Raw genomic sequence first — 23,865 nt, 5'->3', positions numbered from 1 at the left:
TTTGAAATGTGGTGTAATTATTTCTGTTTCTGAATTTAATACTGTTCCTGCTGGTGTCACTATGTTATTTAGGAATTTGGCTAATTATAACTTGACTTTATTACCCATTGATCCATCCAAAACTGAAATCGGGAGGATTTGTTTTTTATCCTAAAGGTAACAATTTTAATTTACGAAAACTCTTTCAAAAAGATGTTGCCTCTGTTCCATATGTTGTTTCTTATTGGAATAATCTTGTCAATAATCTTAATTGGCAAAAAATATGAAATCTACCTGCTAAATATTTGATTAACAACAAGATAAAAGAAGTAACAATCAAAATAATCCAGAGATATTATCCATGCAAAGTTTTTTTTTTAAAAGACATTTACACTCGTTGCCCTTTCTGTGAAGAATCTCCTGAAGATGTGTTTCATTGGTTTTGGGATTGTCCATTTTCTGTTAAATTTCGGAAAGATGTTTATAATTCTATTTTCGCTTTTTAGAAGCAAGTCTTTCTTTGTTTTGAAAATATATTGTTTGGCTTCAATAATTACCTGTCTAAGAAAAAAGAAATATTTTACATTAATCTTTGCATACTGTTGGCTAAATGTCATATACATACATGTAAATATAATAATCAGAAACCAAACTATCATATGTTTGTAAATGAAGTCAAACAATATATCAAATCTATTGAACAATTCACAAATATAAAAGGACAGAAGATTCTGCATATGTGTGCTCGTTATAATGTTTACACAGTGTAGTTATCTTGGTTACCTTGTTTGTCTTCCCCTGGCTGTTGTTTTTTTAATAAGTTGCAAAATAAAGTTATATCAAAAAGAAAAAAAAAAAAGTTGGCTTTCGTCATTTACAACCAGTCCAGTCCCAATAATGAATGTCTCATGTTTTATCCGTGCATTAAAAAAATGCAATGCGCTCATTGCAGGTGATGGCAAAAGGAGAATAAAGTGAAGTAAAGGGATTTAAAAAAAAAAAAAAAATCATATTTTTGAAAGATTACACGGACAGCTACACTGTAAACAAAATCTGGTAAGGTACGGTATTACCCTCTAGTGGTCTTTTTGTGTCATTGCAGTGTCTTACAAAGTCGTCATCAAATAACGTTCTCATTACGCACGTCCGCCACCATGCTGTATTATTATTATTATTATTATTATTATTGTTATTAGTATTATAATTATAATAATAATAATAATTATTATTATTATTACTATTATTATTATTATTATTAATTTATTTTTAAATAATTTAATTTCTTTCGGTAGATCATTACTACATCGGCTGCTTCATCGATTATTATTATTATCATCACTCCTCATCTAAAAGCCGTACATGTATTTTGAATCGAAGGACAACGATAAATACCTTCAGCAAAACGTAAAATAGGCCTGTTTTATGGAGACAACCAGATTTACTGACAAAAGGGTCCGTGTCTTTTTTGGTCAATGGACGTTATGATTTGAAGCAGATATGAAAAATGGAAAAACGACTGGTTATTTGATTTTCATTTTAAAATACAAATACCAAAATTGAAATAGGGCTTGATTTTCTAGTTTGCTGTCTGCAACGAGTAAGGAAAGTCAATTCTGAAACGAAAATGGAATATAGCTTGAGACACAAATTGAAATACTATTTTTTTAAATCATTTATTTATATACATTCTTGAACAGGAAAACATCTGGCATTCTTCAGAAAACATTGTCTTGATACATTAGAAACAGAAAAAGAACATTTGCAAGGCTTTTTTCAAAGATGTATTTTACAAACTTTTCTTTAAGTGTTTAAAAACATAAAATAAAGTAAAACACAATTTGAAGGTAACAATCATTGAAACTCTTCACATTCAAACAAATTATATTGTTTTGCAGTTTCCACCAAACCATTTATCTTTTCACTTCTTTCTACCATCAGGAATAAAGATTGGAAATATTTGTTCAACTCATTTTTGAAACATTTTAGTGACGGGCACTTATTTCTCCATTTGCTGGAGTGAATATGGTATTTACCTAGTATAATTATTATATTTATTTTTCATATTTTTGACAAGGGGGGATTTACAAAACGAAATACGGCTCTTCCGATTCCGAATATCCGGGCATTGCTGGTAATACCCACGATGCAACGTGAAAATTAGGTTGTTGTGCGGTTGGATATCCCAACCATAACATGATGAAAACTAAATTATCATTCCACATTACTGTCTTAGGGATTCAAGCGATACGTTAGAGCTCGAACGTCTTTATTTGCTTCTCTTCGTGTCTCACAATGTCACAAATTGCCACGTATGCTTTTCCTGTTACGCCTTTCACAATAATACAAAATGCACTTAAGACAGTTTACGCCACAATTACTGTGTGGGCAGTAAACGTTGGAGACAGTGGGTAAAAGCAGTGAAGAGAGTGGGACTGGACAATTCGGAATGGACGCTAACCAACACCGCAGTGCTTTGTGGTGAGCACTTATTAAGTGATAAGACTTGTTCTCGAGTGTGATAAAAAATTGCACTTTTGTCTCTGCAGGCAGATTGTTATAGTAGTCAAACGACATTTCATCACATTTTGAAATCAAAATAGTCCTCACAGATGAAATGACAACGAACCAACGTTCAATGCTTTTCAGTGAGGGGAGAGTTTGGTCCAATCCGTATACCCACACTTGTATCCTACTGTCTTCGCTGAAGTGCACATGTAGTCAAAGTGTACGAAGGGTTCGAGGGCGCAGGTTACAAGTGCACAAAAACTACAGAATTGGACACCGCGTGTGGCGTCATGTATTTATACCCCTACGTCAGTGAGCATGGCGGCAGGGGTTATTGTTTTGGAAATTTTGCTGTTTAAATTTATATTAAAACGTTAGTAAAGTTGTAGTAAAGTAAAACTCGGTCTCGGTCATTCAGTCAAATGATCAGCTCATCAGCATGCTCGGTAGAAGTCTGAAATGATCCTGATCATTTGAGTCAGGTGTGTTGTAGTAGGGAGAGATCCAAAACATGCAGGATATATCTCTCGAGGAACCGGAGTTCCCAAGTTACGGATCATATTGGCTCCAGGAAGGGAACAGTGTGCAAAAACAAAAAAGGATTTTCTTTTGCCTTAACAGGAATAGATTTAATAACATTTAAAATGAAACATCATCATCTTTTCTTTTAGGAAAGTGAAACGTCAACCATTTGACCAGAATCAGAAGCTGTTATAGATGCAAAGGGGCGAACAATTCCATATTTTCCTCAATTTGCATTGCTTTCATAGGTGTCACAGCCATGCGTCCTGATAATTGTCCATATACTGTAGTTGTGTTTATAGGCACCATGGGGATCTTTGTTGTACAAGTTCAGTAGAAATGTTTTCTCAATCAAAACCTATTTTATTTTAATCCTTAAGTAAATCAAATGCTTTAAATAGCATACTTGGAAAGGGATGTTGCCTCTTAATAGGATTATTCATGCCAAATGTATGCCATTTGGCCTTGCAGACTGGTGACTTGCAAAGTTGTGTTTGTTTCCACATAATGCTATATGGAATTTGCTGAGTCCGATTGCTTTTGCTGTCATCGCTCTCACTGAAAAGCCAGTGGCATCTGTCTGGTCGCTTGTGGCAACATAACACTTGTTGCACGTCACTGACAACCATACTTGATATTTCGATCTTCAGTCGATCAATTCTTCAATTTACTGTACCTATATTTATATCTTGTTCAGGGTCGTGGTGGACTGGAGTAGTCCCAACTGGCGTATGATGAACGGCGCAAGTCCATTGTGTGCCAGGTACCGAGACACTTAAAAAAGGTGGGAAATTTGTGATAAAAGGGACTACAGTATAAAGAAGGAGAACCAACCACTTTGCTTCCCTTTTGGAAACTTCCACGGTATGTTACACATGTTGTTGGTAGATTGTACAGGCCCTCTACAGCCACATTTGACCTTATTTCCCCTCATGACATTAAATTCAGCATACCTGCTCCATTGACATTGAGAGTCGCCCAAAATGAAAATGAGATGTTTCTTTTTTTGCTGTTTTCTATATTCAAGTAGGTAATGTAGTCTAACTTTAATCTATATTGTACAATGTGTGCTTGCAAAACATTTCTTTGCAGTGTCTTATCTGAGGCGAGTACCCACTTTTTACTGTGATTGTAGAAGGAATAGAAATAATTAGTTGATTTGGGTGTCCAGTTACATTATTTATCTATTTCCCTTACCTGCATTTGAAGTCCCAGTAAAGCGAAAATAAATATGCCTTCTAAATTTGAGAGAGCACATAAGAGTGTTGTTGACAACCCTGCCAAATATGACAAATAAAAAAAGATTAAAAAAACGGCAAGTATTGAAAATGAGGCTTCAAAATCATGAAAAATCAAGTCTTCATCTCTGCTCTCAAACACTGTGGGCGTGGCCACTGAATGTGTGAAACCACACCCCATTAATAAATGGATACTACGTAATCTATCTCCAAATCCTTACATTTTTGAGCCGTGAAAATATATCCGCTTAAAGCCTCCGGTGGCTGGAATAAATCTCACTTGGTGATCACGGTGCTTTCCACACCACACTGGCAAACGGGTGGCGGGCTTGTTTTCGGCGTCATTTCCTCACTTTTTAAATTTAAATAAGGACATAGAGTTGTTCTGTAAATAGTGGCATCCAGGGTAGATGCATTTTCTGGTTGTAGGCATAGCTTGCTAGCTAGCTGCATGATATAGTGGTAAAAATGAGCTATAATTAAATAAGTTGCAATTGTGCCAGATAACCACTGCTGTGAACGAAGGCAAGTTCTCAAGTTATCATACAGCCTAGTAGGGGAGGAGCGACTCATGCCAGATACAGTACCTAAGTAACTCCCTGGGCCAGATTTAGCCACACCTCCAAAAATTTGGAAACTGAAATAGTTAAAAACACATCTCTATAATTCAGTATTGTTTAGCTGTCCGTCTACTCTCATTTTCAGCAATTGCTTTCAAACATATAATATAAACGCATTGCACCAAAATGTTGCCCCCCATAATGAATGTGTTGACCGAGGGGCAGGGCTTCACAGGGGGCCCCCAAAATCCTTGGGGACTACTTTATCCCCCCCTGGCGATCAATGCCTCTGATTCCCGGTATTTAGAAACAAATCTCTCAATTCAATTTACAGGGACTTAAAATATAGTATTGAATGTCAAAGTGCAGACAAGGGATATTTTATATTTTTGATATTGATATGTGATTTTTTTTTTTTTTACCTAGTAAAGAAAAATCGCTTGCATCATCTTGAATTGAGTATATTCTACAGTAACTGAAGAGGGGAAAGAACAAGTGATTTAAAGAGGCTGAGAGCATATGTGACGGAGGGTGGGAGGGTTGGAGAAAGGGAAAGGGGGGAGAGGGAGGACAAGCGGGTGGGTGCTGTGAAATCTGTTAACAGGGGAGCTCTGTGTGTTTGCTGGCTGCCTTGGCTGCTTGCCCAACTCTGCTCATTGTGATCAAGGCATGATCGTGGACTCCAGGCAGCCCTCGCCGCCGCCTCGGCTGCTGTGCGTCTGGACCCAGCCTTGCTATCAGCGCTGACATGGAAAGACCTGTGAGTGCCTTATCTCGCTGCCCGCTGTCTTCCTCTGCCTGGTTTTGGCTTATGCTCTGTCGCAGATTCAGCTGCGGCTGCATGCAAGCGTTTCACTCGTGTTTGGCTACCTCTGTCCTCATGGAGCTCTTGTAGGTGGCAGGGCCACTGGGTATGTAGGACGCCTTGGCAGCTTTCTCTTTGCAGGCTCACCCTTGTCCCTTGGCCTGCCTGCCCGTCCACCCGTGTCCCCACCATGCCTCTGTCGGGGTTTGGTATTGTGTTTACACATTTAGGTCACCCTTGCAAAGAAGGAGCCTTATAAACCAAGAAAGGTAGCGTCCCCACAGAGATGAGCGGCTGAGAGTGTGCGGCTGGTGGCAGCCACAACCGCTTGACATTGACTTTGCTGAGATTCAGTGTCGGCTGAGTGTCTCTCCCTTGCGACTATTCTTGGTGGTATGTCCTCATGATCTGTTGTGTTTGGATTCCCTGACAACTAAAAGCGGTGCGGTAAAACTTCTCTCCTGCATGCTGCCTCCCAAAGTGAGTCCCAGGTTTTCTCATGCTCGCAATACCTCTGCAGTTCGAAGCATTTTACAGGACTTCTGACTTATGAATACATTTTGGTAGCTCAGAGTCAAGTCTGAGCCAGTCTTTTCTATTACTCGGAATAGAGGCTGCCAGGGAAAAGAGTAAGAATCTTTGCAATGTTATGGTGTGTGCACTTGCGTGTAATATTACCGGTACACAGAAACAGCTACCTCAATGCTGTCATCACTGCTCCACTATTTGAGGACTACCTTACAATCAGGTTGTTGAGGGTTAATTAAAAATGCATTCTGAGACAGTTACTAGTTACACAAGTTTTCAAGTTATTTTATAGTGGGGAAGAAGCGAGTCACTGAGCCCCATTTTTGCCACCCCCCCCAAAAACCAGGAACCCGAAAGTATAAAAAACAGTGTAACGCTCTTGTTTGGTCATTACCTGAGCCCTGACCAACTGTCATGTCATTTTCAGTCGACAGCAAGTGGCAAAATGGCCGCCTCCTGGGATATATAAAAATGGGTGTATTTTGCTAATTAATTCATATTCCACAAACGCAATATTAAATATGTGAAATAATCCTATTTTTTTAGTAAATATACCTGTAATTTGTTATCATATTTTTTTCTGAAGCTGTAATGCAACACAGTTCAGTTATTTGGGTATCCTGAATATGTAACGCCAGCACATGTGTTCCATTACTCCCCAAGCTTGCTTCTTAGAGTATAATGTGATAATGTTTTTGCATTTTATGGTCTCTGTCAAGATGTTCTGACCTGACATGACCTAACTGGAGCTATTCAATGACTAGGAATTTTCACAATTTAATGGCAAAATTTCTAGTCAATGGTGTCATATTAATTAGCTGTAATAATAAAAATAGCCTTTCTTTCTTGAAGTGGAAAAAGATTGTTTTGGATAACTGAGTTCGGTTGCGTTAAAGTAATCTGTGCTCCATTGCCTCATTTTGACTGGGAGCATAGTTTGAGCTGTGCTTTACTTCTAAAAACAAAGGCATTTCCAACTCTCTATTATGTGGAGAAGAGGTTCATTGATCTGGATTGCCTTTTAAGAAAAGTCACACAGTTGTGACAAAACTGCTGCAGTCAATGTTCAATGTTAGCATAATCTTTTTGATTTCTTGATCCAGTCATTTTGGACTGTCTACAATTATATCATTTTGAGGGTTGACAAGCTCAAAAATATCTATAAGTTCTAAAAATTGATCGGGTGTTGCTTTAGAGTGCATAATTGACAATTGCTGTAAGAATACTGCAAAAGCAACTCACCTTTTGAAGGCAAATAAATTCACTTACTGAAACGCCAAAATGAAGGCAACAATACAGTCAAACAAACAGTGACTGTAGGTAGCGTCATGTGAGGGCCTGACAAAGCATCTCCAGGAAGAAATTTCTGAATTTAGAATGTACACCCGCTCCAGACTTCAAGCACTCATTCCTGCGTGTTGTTCTATTCCAAATATTCAAATGTTATATTTACAATTATATTACTTTGCCCAAATTATAAAGTATTTCATTAACCAAATATTTATGGGCCTTACTCTACATGAGCTGTAGGTGCTGTTCTGTAGTCGCTCAAAGAATCTTTGGCTAAGGAGCCTCTAATTGCGCAAGGATGCATGCCCTGCTTACCACATTGAGATGTTTGGAATGTCCTGCATATGCATTCCCCGCATGTAACTGAGCTGCATAATGAACGCTCCATCTGTGGCTTAATGGGCATCTGACTGTGTGCAATCATAGCAGGCGTAGCAATGCACATTGTCCATTTGAGAGGAAACACACACGAACCCCTACACACACATGCATACATATATATCTATATAATATTTCATTATCATTGCTGATGAAAAATGTGTGTCTTTCCAGATACGCTGTGACCCGACACCTCGAAGGGATCATGAGAGGGACTTGGAGCTGGACAAGAAGATCGAGGCACTTCGAAGAAAGAACGAAGCGCTCATGAAGAGATACAAGGTGAGGACAAGTGCTTGCAGGCTTAGAGAACTGTGTGCCGTTGACTATTTCACTCGTCGGAATGAGGCGTTAAACGGCAAGGCTCTGAAATCTGTTGAAAGTATTTGTTCTCTTATATGCTTCCTGATTAGTTATCTATTTGGTCGAGTTGCCTTTAGGAGGTGGAAGAGGACAAAAAAAGAGCAGAAGAAGAAGGAATGGCGTTGCAGAGCCGTAAGGGCAAAGCCGATGATCTTACGATCACAGTAAACCAGTCCACTTGTGTGAGTTTTTGACATTATTTAAAGCACTACCATAAAGAAACTTTAGAATTATTTCATGGCTGATTGTCCATGGTGTGGAACAGGTCAGTCGCGTGGTGGTGACCAAATCCTTTAACAGTGGCTCACCTGCTGGGAAAGGACAAGACAAAGCAGGAGCAGGCCGAGGGGAAGAAGTTACTCTGCAGGCTGCCGGCAATGTGGGCAGAGGGCACAAGAAGCAGCTAATTGTCACCATGGCTGGCAAAAAGGTGAGTTATGCATTATGTTAGCGTGGGTCAAGAGTCTAGTCTTAGAGAGATTATTGTATGTAAATGTAAAATGTCTTTGAGCATGTCTCATGATCATTTTTGAAATAATACGTCTTTCTGATTATTTCAATCCATTGCATTTTGGGGGATTTCACTGTAACCCAGGGTCACTTCATTACATACACCTGCAGAATCTAATGAGCGCCTGACAAGAGCTGATTAAAAATTCTGTCTTTCCAGTGGAATAGAGCTGTATTCCATCATACTAAGATGTGTTTCAAATGTTACTTACGCTACATGCGACAAAGTTTGACAGAGCTCACAGTATGACGCTAGCAGTTCTACACAACTGGAAAATACAGCAGCAAAAATAAGCATTGTTACTTTTGACTGCTGAGGCAACTCCAGATTTTTGGTCTTGGCCAGCTACTAAGTACCGTTCCTGTCTTTTGCACTACATTCCGATGGTGTAAAACTGCAATGCATCACACTGAGAGCGCTGCCAAATATTTTTATTCTCTTATGTTTATAAATATAATATTGGAAACAATTTATTAGAAACAGCTCTCATTATAATGGAGTGTTAGTGACTCAAATATCGTGTTTCTATGACTCTGTTGTTCATGTTTGTGATTCACATTACTTCAACAATGTCAATCAAACATGACCAGGATTCTTATTAATATTTATAAAGGTCAAAACGTTGCTACAGCTGCGGCATTGGGATCTCATTAGCTTTTGCTGGTGTACCTAATAAAGTGCCCTGACTGTAGACCTTGCCACACTTATGACAACAAACCTTTTCTAGGGTAAGAGAGTGGTGTGTGAGAAGCCTGAAAATAGGCCAGACCCCCCACGTTTGTCAGATGTCAAGAGCCCAGCTGATGAGGTACAAGCTGGCAGTGTGGAGACGGCAGGGAGAGGAAAACAACCGTGTCACATGACCAAGTTGGACATTACAGCACAGGTTTGTTGCAGACTTGAACTCTTTACTGATGAGTCATTTAAAAGGCAGCGCCCACTCTCATGCCCTGCCTGTTTCCCCTCTCATGCATCACAGAGCTGTTTTACATAGATGCCAGACTGGTCACGCCCCTCCAGCAATGGTGCACAAAGGCTGGCAGACAGGCGGTTTATCAAGGCTGTTACTGGCATGGGATCAGGATACGGACACTATTAATACAGCTGCTGTTGTCTCAGATGTTGATCTGTGTAGTCTAAATTAATTGAAAATGCAAAGAAATGCATCATAAATTTCCATAAAACTTTGTGAAGCAGCTCATTTGGAGAACACATGAAATTAGAATGAACTCCTGACTTCGGAATGCAAATAGCCAAATCTCGCCTGTCTGTTCCCATCATCTTACATCATTGTTCATAAACCAGCTAGAAAACAGGCAGACAAATTAATTTATTGCAGCCTCTGAAGAAACGCAACCTGATCAAGGATGTTATTTCTTGGCATTCTCACTTGTCACAAACGTGTAAAAAGAAGTAAGCCACAGTAAAATTCATTACATTTTTGTCATGGTTTTAGCCTAATATCCTTTGGTCTCTATTGGAATCAAAGTCATAATCCATAAGAAAAAACAGAGAATCTGTAAAAAACAAATGTTAATCCTGTGATGCTCACTGAACTGAAACCTCATGAGGTACAATGAAGTCATCCGTGATATGACATCACTCATAACTGCTGTTGTAGACTTACAATCTTGAGTTGTGCGAACGTTAGGGCATCCAACCAGAGTGGCCGCTCCCTAAACGCACAGCGTGTAGTGCGTCGTTTGTGGGGGGCACCATCTCGTCCGTGGGGGGCCCAAATTTGCCAAATTCACTTTGATGAATAACGAGGGCGCCGTGCCATGGGAGCGAGCGGACGAGATGAGCGGACGCCGCTTTGCTGCCTTATAAGACTGTTGTCATCATAGGCGGCCAACAACAATAGACGGAAATATAACAACAACGGACTAGTATGCTAACGTGCGAAACACTAATGTTAGCCGCTACGTCGGTGAAAACATATCAAATTGAGATTAACATTGTGGTCCATCATCGATTAAAACGCGCTGTCATACACTGTCATTCATAATTCCGTCAGCGCCCCCCATCGACAAATTATCATTGCCTGAAAAACGACATTCGCGTATAATCGTTATAATTCCCGTCAGCACCCAATGGCTATCGCACCCATATAGGGGTAGCAGCAGCCCTGCATTCAAATTTAGATTACATTTTAAAATAATTAGTTAGAGGAAATGATTTTCTCTTTTTGTCATATGTGTCACAACGGAAGTGTTCCTCCTCCACCAAAATGAAATTAATGAAAATGTACGGTCATCTTAGCTCATCCTCCCTGAAATCAGAAGTGTGGCCTGCTAGCATACAGTTGGACAAATCAACACAAATCATTAGCTGGCTTTCGCTTCTGTTTTTCACTCAACATGAACCTTAAGTGGCACTCAATCTGAAACAGGCTGTGCTATCCATCCAAGTCCTCGACTCCCATCTCATGCAAGGCCTTGTTATTGATGTGTTGACATGTTAGATGCCACATCAGATACAATTTGTTTTACTTTAGAGCATGTGTTTTAACATTAATGGGCTGAGACGCGCATTCACATGAAGTGAAATGCCACACTGTCATTGACCTTAGACCTGTCCGAATATGAAGAAACCTTGAGACAGCTGTTCCGTCTCACGTGTGCATGTAGACGCACTCAAATGCTGGTCCTTCAAGAAGCTAACGCGCAGGCAGCTGATCCTTATCGCCATAAGCATAGACTGCTGTCTTTGGAGGCGGCACTAAAATAGGGGTAGAGCAAGTTAAAGTAATGTGCACTAAATCAGTGTGCTGAACATGCTGTTCTCTTTTCTGTCTCTTTATTTATCTCCCGCACTGAATCTGCTCTTGAATAATAGCCAGCACTCCAGTGCACCAGTCATCTGTGACTCCCAGTGATAAGTCTTGCTGTTTCTTAACCAGTGCTATGGGATATAATGTATGTACTTTGTGAACAAAGAAAAATGCTGCAGGTATACAGGAGGAGGAATGTGACACATTTTTCTTGGGTGAATAGACTGCGTATAGAGCAATGGCAGTGTTCACGCCAGCTGTTCGTGCTCGGAAATAAACAGTGACTGAGAAAGGGGTGTGGCTATCTGGCAGATTCTAATGTCTTGGAGCGGGCGACTGCTGTCTGTTCACACACTGAGTGACAATAGAGGGTAGTGAGGGGAGAAAATATGTCTGCTTCCAGCCTCTTATTTCTCCTTGCTTAAGTGGTTTGCTCTCCTCCAGCACGATTGTGTTGCATTTCTCATCACCCGCCTGAAAAGGCCAATTTGATCTAATTAACATTCAACTGCTTTCTCGCCATGAAAAGGCTTATTATGCAGCCAAAAAGAGAGGCCTGGTGAGGTGCCAGGAAAGGGTCAGAGAGGAAGAAGGAGTGTGAGACAGAGGACAGATGACAAAGGAAAAAGGAAAGGTAGAAGGGTGTTTTTGTGTTCCTGTCAACGTGGATTTTTGATGAGGGTTGCAGAGTGTAAAATCTGCGTGGACACATCAGACCACCTCTCACAGAGTTCATTATGACATATCTGTAATATTTACAGCAGAGCAATTTCCCTTCTGAAATGTTAACACATTTTTTCCCCTCCTCCTTTTACTGTATATAGTGACTTGTCCCAAAACTGCTTGGATGACGTCATTGCAGTTGAAATTTGCAATCAGGTCTGTCCTGCTGTGTCGCTATTGATCCACTTGGGGGCAGTGTTGGCCCTTAAATCTGACCCCTCTCGGTTTGATTGCAATCTATGGCTGCATTGATGAGACACTTTTCAGTCATGTTTAAGGGCACGTTGATGTGCACCATTATGATAGATAGATAGATAGATAGATAGATAATATTGTATGATCATACTGTACATTTCTGTACCGTTATGATCTGTTATGATATTGTGGCTGGGTTTGGGTCTTAAGCTCCTTGATGCTGCTAATTGTGTTGTCCTTTATTTGGTCTCAAAGGGTTGGGCGTGTTTTTTCTGTATGTAAGCTTGCGTTACTCACATGTCAGAACATTTTCCCTTCCATGCCCTGCTGCTAACACTGAAATTTTGCATATAAAGACTTTTGCCTCGCCATTTTTGTCTCCTGTCTGCTTTTGGGTCCAATTCCTACTCCGTACGTGACAGTTATAACAATAAACATAATGAGGAAAAAAGTGATAATGCCATGAGAGGAAGTTGTGTTTTAACAGATTAATCTCTAAATATGTAAATACATACAGTCTATAATATATAAAGTATTGTTATAAAATTGAATTTGGTAATATCATTGCTGCTTGATTATCAAACAAACGAAGAAGTATGTATAGTTCTTACAATGTCATATCTCAGCTCTTTCTGAAAGTGTACCGATTGAAGTGTCCAATTGGAGACTTGTCACTGGAAACTGGCCTCTCACATTGCTCTTCATGAAGACAGTCTTTTGACAAGTAATATTTAGCAGGGTGGCCTGGGCTGATAGCAGCAGGCTTGTTGGAACATGCAAGGAGTAACTTCCCTTGTGGTGCCCAGTGTCCTTTGGGGTCCAGAGGACAAGCAGGAGATGGAAAAACACAGAGATGAGTACATGCCATGTTGGTGTTCCGGGAAGGCAACATGTTTACTTGGCTGTGATTGGTACAAACATTAGTGGGAAAACATCACCCTCATCGCTCTTTTCTCCCTCTCATATTGTTTTTAGTGTCGCAGTAAGAATTAATGTGCTGAGAGGCACATTGATTCTTTCCCAGAATCGTGTCGTTTTAAAGTTCTTTAATAGTCTTCGGCAGTAATAATCTATTCTGCCTACTTTATGTAAATAAAAACAAGCACTTTCTCTCAGATGGCTTTTGCATGATTTCCCTCAGTTGTCCTGGTTCACTCCAGGGCTTTTGTAACAAGCGCACACAGCCTCGATCCGCTTTGATGTGTTAAAAAGCTTCCATCACATCTCCTTTTAGTATCACACGCAATCCTTTCTGCTCACATCACTGTAATCAATAAACAGGTTAAGAGCAGAATGAAGGGAGGGGACATAATTGCACTTACTGTAGACTATGCTTTTCCAGCTCTATTATCTGAGTGTATTCCATTGTGTGGATTCACAGTAATCATGATACACAAACACATATCTTTTTTGTAATCCGTGCAGACCAAAAGGGAATACTTTGGTATCCATGGAGGGAACGAGTCTTGCAATAATATCTCATTGTTATTTCATTTTGAACACCACCCTATAATTCCATTGCTGTCGTGTTGGCGATTAATGATCATTTTAGAGACGAGATGCACTTCTTGTTTTTGACGGTCGATATTTAATGAGATTATTTTCTTCCGCTCCACTGCACTGTTTAGTGCAGATTAGCGTGAGCAACGGCTCAAATGTATTCTAATAAAAACGAAATAGCATGAGTGTTTCGGCTGCACTTTTGCTGATGCTCCATTACTAATAAATCAGCACGACCATGATTTTAATCTACACTAATGTACAACCGCACCTGTTAGGTCAAACACCATTCAATTTATTCCAAACCTTGAATTTGTTCAAAATTAAAATCTATTCTGCCCTAGGAAATAATAGTAAATTAATCTGTATCAAGATCCACGAGTCAGCGTTTTTCGAGAAACTTAATATTCTAAATTGTTATACAAGAGTAAACAGAAATTAACTGTTGTTATATCACATAAAAACAATGCATTGTGGACTCAACTTTGATGACAATTGACGGACATAGTGAGACACATGCAAAAAGAAATGTGTTCTTGGATTTGTTAGTGAGTTGCTTTCCATTCTTCTCTACTTAGTATACTGCAGTGAGCAGTAAGGGCAGTGCACCCTCGTCATTAGCGTGCCCTAGTCGTTCTACGAGAGTGCAGTGTTTTCATACACTCGTGGAAAAAAATTGCTAGTAAGACGTTTTACTAGGGTGACCTGGATGTTCTACAAGTACAAATTCTACAAGAAATGTCATACTGACAGTATAAGGTCACTGGTTAAACTGTCATTCTACTAGTGCCTCCAACTTGTTCCAGTGGTGTGCTGAACTGTCTTCCTGACCATACTACGAACCTCAATTCCAATAAATTGGGATGCTGTATGTGTAAAATATAAATGAAAACAGAATGCATTCAATTAAATACGCCACAAAGAAAAGATATTTAATGTTCAAACTGATTAACTTTTTGGTTGTTGGGGGCAAATATTCACTAATTTTAAATTGATCCCTGTAACACATTCTATAAAAGCTGTGACAGGTGCAGGTTTACCACTGTGTTACATTACCTTTCCGTTTAACAACACTCAAGTGTTTGGGAAGTGAGGACACTGAACGTTTAGCTTTGTAAATGGAATTCCTTTCAATTCTTCTTGATGTTGTGCTTCATAATGCGACAGGTCTGGACTGCTGGCAAACCATTCCTGTACTCATAGTCTTTTACTATGAATCCATGCTATAGTAACACATGCAGACTGTGGCTTGGTATTGTCTTGTTGAACTAAGCAGGGACATCCCTGAAAAAGACCTTGCTAGGGTCACATCATATGTTGCTCCAAAACCTGTTTGCACTTTTATGACATTTCTTGTAGAATTTGTACTTGTAGAACTGTTTTGCACTGTTAACTGACAATGGTTCTTTAAAGTGTTCCTGAGCCCCAAGCAGTTTTTTAATACAGCGCCGCCTGTGACATTGAAGGTCACGGGCATTCAATGTTGGTCCTCTGCCTTGCTGCTTAACTGCAGAGATTTCTCCAGATTCTCTGAATCTTCTGATGATGTTATGGATCTCTAATTTCCTTGCAACTGTACATTGAGAAATGTTGTTCTTAAACTGTTGGACTATTTGATCAAGCAGTTGTTCACATATCGCTGAACCTCACCCCATCCTTGCTTGTGAACAACAGAGTATTTTGTGGATGCTCCTTTTATATGGAATCACGATACTCACCTGTTTCCAATTAACCTGTTCACTTGGGGAGTTTTTCAAACAGGTGTTTTTTGAGCATTTCCCAACTGTCCCAGCTCTTTTGGAAACAAATGAAATTGATTAGCAAATCATTGTATTCTGTTTTTCTTTACGTTTTACACAACTCCCCAATATCATTGGAATTGGGGTTTGTTGAATCTTGACGGCAGATCAAACACTGGGCGCGACTTTAGAAGCAAATTTTCCTGGAATATTTCAGTCAAATCCACCAGGGACTTTTTTTTATACTCACAAAAGCACTGAGCTATTTTTGTCTGTGTCAAGGAGCTGGAAATCACAGATCTTACCGTTCCCACATCGAAGGAGGAGCAGGAGGAGTACCTGCAATGGAAAAAGGAGCGAGAGAAGATTGACAAGGAGAGAGTGGCGCGTCACAAGAACGCAAAGGGACAGTGGAGGCGGGCATGGGACATAGACAAAACAGAGAACATGTAAGACTTCTTACCTCCGCTACGCATGTCATTACATTTGTTGCTGTTGTTGTGTCTGGTACATGGACAGGTGGGCTGATAAATTTGTTAAAGAAGGAAGTCAGCCCAATCATTTTTTTCCAGAAAATGCAGGCCCACTAGTCTGAATACAGCATTCTGATTAATATTGCATTTGTGGAATATAAATTAAGCAGCAAAATGCACCCACTTTTAGCCATCTCAAGGGGGTGGCCATTTTGTCCATTTGCTCAGATAACGACCAATCACGGCTCACATGTTTTCTGAAGCTGAGCCATGATTGATCTTTATCTCAGCCCTGAGCAATTTGGATGTCATTCAGTCGACAGAAGTGACAAAATGGTCACCCCCTGAGCTAGCTAAAAACGGGTGGATTTCTCATATTCCATAAGCGCAATATTAATCAGAATGTCGTGTTCAGACTAGTGGGCCTGCATATTCTGGAAAAAATATCCTGATGTTGACTTCCCCTTTAAGCAATGTATTTGCCACGGTAATGTGTTTTAATTGATAGTTCATTGAAACAGTTGAGTTCATTTTAAAGGATTTTAAAATGAGCCAATTAGCAAGTGAAACACATGTTTTTAAAGTCAAGCGATCATACAGTATATTATCCATTTAATAGCAGAGATGGTATGGACGACGAGATTTCAAAGGAGGCACTTGGTACTCGTAGCGGGGTAAATGAATGTACTGTTTAGGGAAGCATCAAAACGTAAAGAGACAAGGGAGGAGCGGCTATTTTAAGCTAGGGGATGAGGGATGGAATACCTTGCCTTATTTGGTGCGTTTTAAACAAGGACCACCGGGATGAACAGACCACATTTGTGTCCGATTCACCAATTGTTGAGATGGTGTTAGTGAGCTGTGAGCTGACAAAGCATTACTTCATCATGCTGCACTTTCATTTCTTAAATCCTTGTTGCATACTTAATACACAACAATTATTTGCTAAATTGTATAGCTCGAATGCTCGTAGAGTTAAGAATGATGAATTGCTTGAATGGAGAAAGAGAATTTTTATAGTACTGGGCATGAAAATAATCTCTTGACACTTTTACTAAACTAAACTGAAGTTTTGCCTGTAGGTTTTTAGACAAATCCCTACCTAACCGAGATTGGGTGCCTGCAAGTAGAGGTGAGATTGTCTCCACCTAATTATGTTCTGTGACAATTGTGTTACTTTCATCCTTACTTTTTACGTTACCAGGAGGACGAAGTGCCAGAAGAGGACAGCATAGGTCTGGTGCTGACACACGAGGTAGTTGTCAAAGCAAAGCTGTTTGGCCTATATTTAACTGTTTATTGCTTTTAAGTATGAACATACACTACAGTACTTGTTGTAAAGAAAAGGAAAAATGTTTGATTAAACAACTTACTGGCTCGAGCTACTCAAACTAGAAATAATGTGAATACTGTCGGTCTTTGGTGTTAATTAAACTGGATAAACTGTAGGGATAACCACTTGGAGAAAAAAAGGCACTTGGGGGGGATTACAGCACCAATTTGAATGCCATAAAATACCTCATATCGTCGACGTCATGTGAAAAACACGTATCTCCATTTTTTTTCATTTTCTTATTTTTACATGAATGGTGTTTCTGCATTACAGACACCAAAATTGGAGATAAGTGTTTTTCACAGGACAGTGATGATATATTAAAATATTGAATAGTGATCCTCAGGAGGTTCTAGAGATTTGATAAATGTAGTACCCGGCAAGAGATGGCGCAGTTATAAATAAATACTCAATTTAGTCTAAGCAAGGAGCAACATTGAATTATGCATTATAACTTGTTCTTGAACAAGCTGCTTAAGGGTTTTTAAAAATGGAACAGCCATTTAGCAATGATGTCTAAGTAAGACTTTAACAGTTAAAACTATTGTGTGGAGGGAAATCGGAGGCTACCTTTCTTTTTGAAATGGTACATGGTAATGGTACACCTCCCTCAATGAATAAATGGACAGGTAAGTGTAAAAGGTTATTTGCCTATCTAATGTTAGCTCCAGCTCACCTGCAACCCTAATGAGGAAAAGAGATATCGAAAATGGTCGGATGGAATGTATCTTGGGGGACAGAAATTGGCTCCAGCTGACAGTGACTTTTAATTTGTCTTAGGTCATGAGAAGCGAGGCAAAGACAAGTCAACTAAAAACGTACAAGTAATGAGCAGCAACGCAAAAGGCAAAGATCGTCTGACTGGGAGGGCCAGAAGGTCAGTACAGCAGCTCTGACATCTTCTTTTACAGCCGGCTTGCACGCAAACAACACTCGGACGAAGAAGTTAATCCAACCATTGGGATACGGAATGTCTCACACCACATGGGAAGACTTGTTTTTCCGCACTGTGCGCTAAAACATCAATTCCCAAGGATGTCGTGATAGTTGAACTGGAAGTAGTGGCAGCTGATTAAATATCCCAGAAGGCTTCATTCACATCTCGCAACGTTCTTTGTCGCTGTAGCTTTGCTCTGTTGTGAAACAGTCTTGTGTGTTGGTTGGCGTGGAGGCTCTCAGGTCATGTGGTCACGTTGCATTATGAATATCCGTCATCACAAAAGTGAGTACCCTCCCTCATATTGTTTTCTTCTTTGGTGATGTTCTGAGTGAAACCTGTCCTTTAAAACTGCTCTATTGTCTTCTCCGCCGTGCTGCAGTAGCAGTCTTCTTATGGCCTATAGGCCATCCTTATGTGTTGCAACAATTCATTTTTGTTACATCCTTTGCCATGAGGTCCCATATTGAAATTCCAGCGACCAATATGAGAGTGTGGGAGCATAACAAAAAATTTAACTGCTGTCTGTTCACTCCTGAGACCTTTTAACACTAATTGTCATATTAGTCACGTGGGGAGAGAAAATGGCTGTTTAGGCCCAATTTGAAAATTTTCACACTCATGGCAATTAGTTATTCTGAGGAGTCAAAAAAAAAAACTGTTATACAAGCTGTACAATAACCACTTTAGATGTAGTAAAGTGTCGTTTCTGCAGCGTTGTCCCATGGAAAAGTCAAATTAAATATTTCCTAAAATGTGAGGGGGTGTTCTCATTTTTGTGAGGTTCTGTATAAATTATTACATATCAGTCACGGCTGTAGTGAGCCAATTGAAACAAGGCGACAGTTCAATACATCACTCAGGTGAGTCCTAAAGGGCTTCTGAGGTAGGGCTGGACTGCTGCCAATGGAACTACAAAATGCACACAGCAATAAAAGCGTGAGTGCTTCTCATTAACACTTCTGATAAATGGTGGTCCTTTTTTAGATGGCAAGATCAAGAAGAAGGAGATAATCTACAGGTGAGGTCAACCATTTTGGTAATTACAGCTCAGGGAAATGTCACTTAAGAAGCTTTTACGTACATCTGACTTAATGTCTCGTTTATAGACTTCAGATACAACACTGGAGGAATTCCTAGAGGAGCTCGATACACTTACGGACGCTGAGGCGGAAGCGCAAAGACATCAGGACTCAAAAACAAAGCCGGCGCCGAGTCCAGATATTTCAAATGCGTGTGAGGAAGTGGGCGGATCCAAAAGTTCTTTGGCTACCTTGAGAGCAGACACCTCAGTGCAGGAGACAGCAGATGCCTCATCCCCTCGGGCTTCAGAGAAGAAAGTGCGATTCTCACAGGAGCTCATCCAGGGGGCTCACACAAAGCAAATCACAAGCTCTCAGGATTCCTCCAACTCTGAATCCAGTCCAACATTCTTCTTAAAAGCTTCCTCGCAGAAAGAAATCGGGCATAAAGTGCCCCAGCAGCATCTGGAAAGTGCCCAGGATGAAGAGAGTCATTGCCAGCAGCAGGCTTTTGAAAGGGAATTTTCTAAAAAAGACATCAGTGGCCCCACAGCGGTGCCCTGCTGCCCCCCTGTTGACAAGGCCTGCGCTTCTCTACTGGAAAGCTCTGACCAGCCTGTGGAGCTCACCAAGTCTAACACAAACACAGGTAGGCTACTCTGCACTCACTCGACACAGCATTAGGTGCACCTGCAAAATCTGTTGACATGCAACATTGCCGAACTGATAACGAATTAAAAATCATAATGAGTTGAATATTGGGAGAATATAATACAAAGAGAGTAAGAGACAACTGTTGACCGGACACTTCACTAAATATAGCCTCACATAGGAATAAGAGTCAAGCTGTATCAACCTTTATGCCTATAAAAGATAAAAATGCTCGTTTTTCATCACGCACGGCGCTACACTGCGGCTAGGTGGTGCTATTATACTTACTATATTATACTTATTATGCTTTTATACATTAATGGCTACACTATGCCGCCGTCCCTGTGTGACCTATATCTTTGCTGCTGTAACACTGAAAATTTCCCCACTGTTGGATCAATAAAGGCATTCTTATCTTATCTTATCCTATAGCCCCGTTAGAAATCCGTGTAGCCCCGGTAAAGCCCCCTGTACGCCGCACCTGTACTCCGTATGTTTGTGAGGGATGGCCCCCACATATCAGTTTAGACCCCCTTAGCCCCAGGAGAGAAAAAAATGATGGTGCTGTGCCTGGTTTTGATTGACACAGTATCAAAATTGGAGACAGTGCAAGTACATTTTTCATCTACTTGCGCATGTGTGTCAAATAAATGATCATTTTTTTCTTTGTTTGTGAATAGTTTTTGACGCTGACAAACTCTTGAACTACACTTTCGCCCAATTTAACAGAAATATAGTAAAAATGAGTGTAAATGTGAACATTTATACAAATCAAATTACAGTGTGCACCCGTAATATTCCAGATTAGGGGCCACTGTGCTCCTAGTAAAAAAAAAAAAAGTTAGTCTGGAGTCCTGCACTACATACACCGGATTATGCAGGTTTCACTAATAAACTAGCCATTAAATGACAGTGCGAAATTTAACTCTGTTTTTCTTTCACAGAGGAATCTCTTGACTCGCGTGTATGCGTCTTGAGCCTGGAATCAGGGGAGTCACACCCGGAACACTTTAGCTGCAGCGACAAGGTCAGTGTGAGGCAGAAGCAGCGGGCCGAGGGGAATCGATAGGTGTGTAAATTGACTGATGGAAAGTGCAAATGGAGGATGATGTTAAATAGATGAAGAGAGAGAAACGGCCGGTGTGTGTAAGCGGCAGCTTTGTGATATCCAATTTCAGTTGAAGTATATTCACCACCCCCGGGGGCCAGTTGGAGTGCAGCACAAATAGTCTCATGCAAGGCCCTTCATCTCATCCCCTATTGGAATAGACCTCCGTGTTAAAGTGTGCACAGTGAGATTACCTATGTGATGAATGGGAAGGTAATCGCACTTTCTGTTCTTTGTTTGCAGGCCAGAGAGCATGGGAAGATTGTTTAACATGTTCGGGATGCAAATACTGAAAAGACTCAAAATGTGGATGCTCTCAATGGAGGCGTGGCTCCAAGCCTTGCAGTGCGTCACATCTGTTTGATGCAACATGATGGTGTTTCAGAGTATTGCTGCGTCCGAGCACTTTATGAGTACGAAAGCATGCGTGGTGACACATCATTTCCCGTGTGTGCATTTGAGTGCAATACCACTGAATGTTTACATGTTGTTGTATGCAGACTGTAAGCTACATTAGTGTAATTATACAGGAAGTTGGACTTGAAAAGAAACATTTGACTTAGTCTATTTGTGTAGTGCCTGATTCAGCCCTTGGGCCAGTTTCAATAATGGGAAAATATTTGTATTGTTGGGGAAAAAAAAGTTCGAATCTGCAGTTTTCCACCCAAACAGTGAGAGGAGCTAATGTGTTAGCAACTGCTTCCAGCATCAGTCGGTGGCCTTATCTAACTCACCTGTTCATAGACTTTCATTATTAACTAATACAGATTTGTTTTGTTTTCCAGCAATAGAGTTGATTTATAAACTTAACTACTGACACTGTACCTGTATGCTTTTGACATGAACAATATAAACGGAGGGCATTTTGCAAGTACTGCTTGGATGCACATCGTAAAAATGATTGTCTCATACTGTACACATTTTGCACACACCACAGAGCATAGGCACCCCATTATGTTCGTTTGCCTGACCTAATGCTCAGCTTGATGCATTGGAATGTTTCTTCATTTCAAAAATATACATGTTCATGTATAGTCAAGAACACAATTTGGTCAAAATCTACCGTCACTTTCTGGCTACATGTAATATTTAATGCACTTGATAAGAAATGGAACTTTGCACATTTGTAGGTTTGACAACAGGGATATGAAATATATTGGTCATGCCTTCAAAACTAAGACTTTTGCACTTGCTTTTTTTTTTTTTTTTTTTTTTTTCTCCTCTATTTCCATTTAAATAGACAGTGTGCGGATAACCAGTCAGTTGTCCCACTCTTAATTTGTCCACTGAGGCCTTGAGGCACATCTGGGAGGGAATCACTCGAGATGTTGAAAATAAATCAAGCATGGCCGCGATTGTTTGTCAGTCAAAACGCAGAGACTCAACCGCAGCTGCCCTTTCACGCTGTTTTCTTCGTCAATTGTGGGGAAACAAAACAAGTCCTATTTGACAAGCGTCCTGAGAATGTTGTTGTGCCTTGTATTTTGTCAAATATAATTGACACAGTGTATTCATCAGCCCAGACTTTCACTTGTATATCACGTTTCTACATGAAAGTGTGTTTTTAAAACGTGTTCCCATTCAACTGAGTCAAAATCATGATACATAGCCTTTTTTTTTTGTCCAAATATGATCTTGGCAGAATGTTATAGCGTAGTAAAAAGGTTATGTTATGTAACCACGAGTACATTGGTAAACTGACATGCTGCAGGGTTCTTACAGCTTCAACTGTGGTTACATTTAAGAAAAAAAAATCATCAGGTTTCAAGCAGAAATGCACTGGGGAAGAACACATTTAAGGCTTTTGCAACCATAAAAAAATCTTAGGTCTTGTTCTAATTTGATAGAAGAGAGTGTAGTTGACCTTATTTTTTATCCCCTTTGGGAGTTTAGAAGTTTAGAATATTTATTTTTAGCAGTTTGTCCCACATCATTTTGTATTTCGATGTATGTACTTGTAACGCCTCAAATGGCACATTAAAAAGATGGTTGTGGCTCCGCAGCTGTGTCCTTCATGTGTGCTCATGTTATTCAAATGCGTGTGCACGTGTGTGACATAAATGAAGGGAACTGTTTGCAAGGAGACATGAAAAAACAATAAAGTGTTTCTGTACTGTGGGCTCTAATTATGACCAATTGTGCTAAGTGCAATACCATAATTAATTCATTTATGTTGAGTCTTTAGTACTTCAAAAAAAAATATGGCGTTTGAGCTCCTAATTTTTCAATGCAGCTCCATCGGGTTGGTCATTGCCACGAAAAAGTCTTACTAAATTATGGTATATGCACCTTATGTGAGATCCTCACCAAAATGTAATGGGTTCTTGTTCACCATATTAGCTGATAGACACACACACACACACGTGAGTTTCAGTTGTGTAGATTTTGCATAAACCTGCAAACAAACAAATCAAAAGCGCTCACCCTTTCCCACTTGTTTGAAGTAACACAAAAAAAGTCACACTTTTAGGGTAGCAGGAAATGTGATGCGCAGGCATGGGGTCTTCATGCCCATCGACCTTGGCCCCCTTAGTCCGCTTTCATGCTGGATTTGATTAATTTCTGATGAGCTCTCTGCAGAGGTACTGAATTGGAAACCGCTCCCTCTTTGCCTTACAGGTGGGACCTCCCTTATGTGCTACTATCTTAATTATCTCCTCCTGTGGCGGTCACCATAGCAGCCTTTCTGGGGACAACGCATGTTGGCTCGCTGCAAAGCATTCAGACCTTAC

The 23,865-nt window shown here is 40.1% G+C and overlaps 1 protein-coding gene across 5 annotated transcripts; it reads left to right on the top strand.

The window, feature by feature from the left end:
- Positions 1 to 2,340: 2,340 nt before the first annotated feature.
- On the top strand, positions 2,341 to 23,135 carry ccdc9b (coiled-coil domain containing 9B). Of its 5 annotated transcripts, XM_086050544.1 has the most exons (15): positions 2,341 to 2,457; positions 3,704 to 3,870; positions 5,472 to 5,564; positions 7,980 to 8,087; positions 8,246 to 8,350; positions 8,434 to 8,598; positions 9,407 to 9,565; positions 15,892 to 16,058; positions 17,165 to 17,214; positions 17,287 to 17,337; positions 18,196 to 18,292; positions 19,340 to 19,373; positions 19,462 to 20,023; positions 20,970 to 21,052; positions 21,377 to 23,135. In XM_086050544.1, exons 3-15 carry the CDS (start codon positions 5,553 to 5,555, stop codon positions 21,401 to 21,403), a joined length of 1,620 nt encoding a protein of 539 aa, XP_085906670.1. In that variant the 5' UTR covers positions 2,341 to 2,457; positions 3,704 to 3,870; positions 5,472 to 5,552; the 3' UTR covers positions 21,404 to 23,135. The 5 variants fall into 5 exon arrangements, with proteins under 5 accessions (XP_085906670.1, XP_085906672.1, XP_085906673.1 ...); XM_086050546.1 differs by lacking the exon at positions 5,472 to 5,564; XM_086050547.1 differs by lacking the exon at positions 5,472 to 5,564 and having other exon boundaries at positions 8,219 to 8,350.
- The last annotated feature ends 730 nt before the right edge of the window (positions 23,136 to 23,865 follow it).

The sequence above is a fragment of the Filicampus tigris genome, chromosome 13 (genome assembly GCF_054856515.1).
Source record: "Filicampus tigris isolate MCC_2025a chromosome 13, RoL_Ftig_1.0, whole genome shotgun sequence".
In the NCBI taxonomy this organism is placed as follows: domain Eukaryota; kingdom Metazoa; phylum Chordata; class Actinopteri; order Syngnathiformes; family Syngnathidae; genus Filicampus; species Filicampus tigris.
The sequence above is the reverse complement of the archived record's forward strand: the minus strand, read 5'-3'. Positions and strand labels throughout refer to the sequence as shown.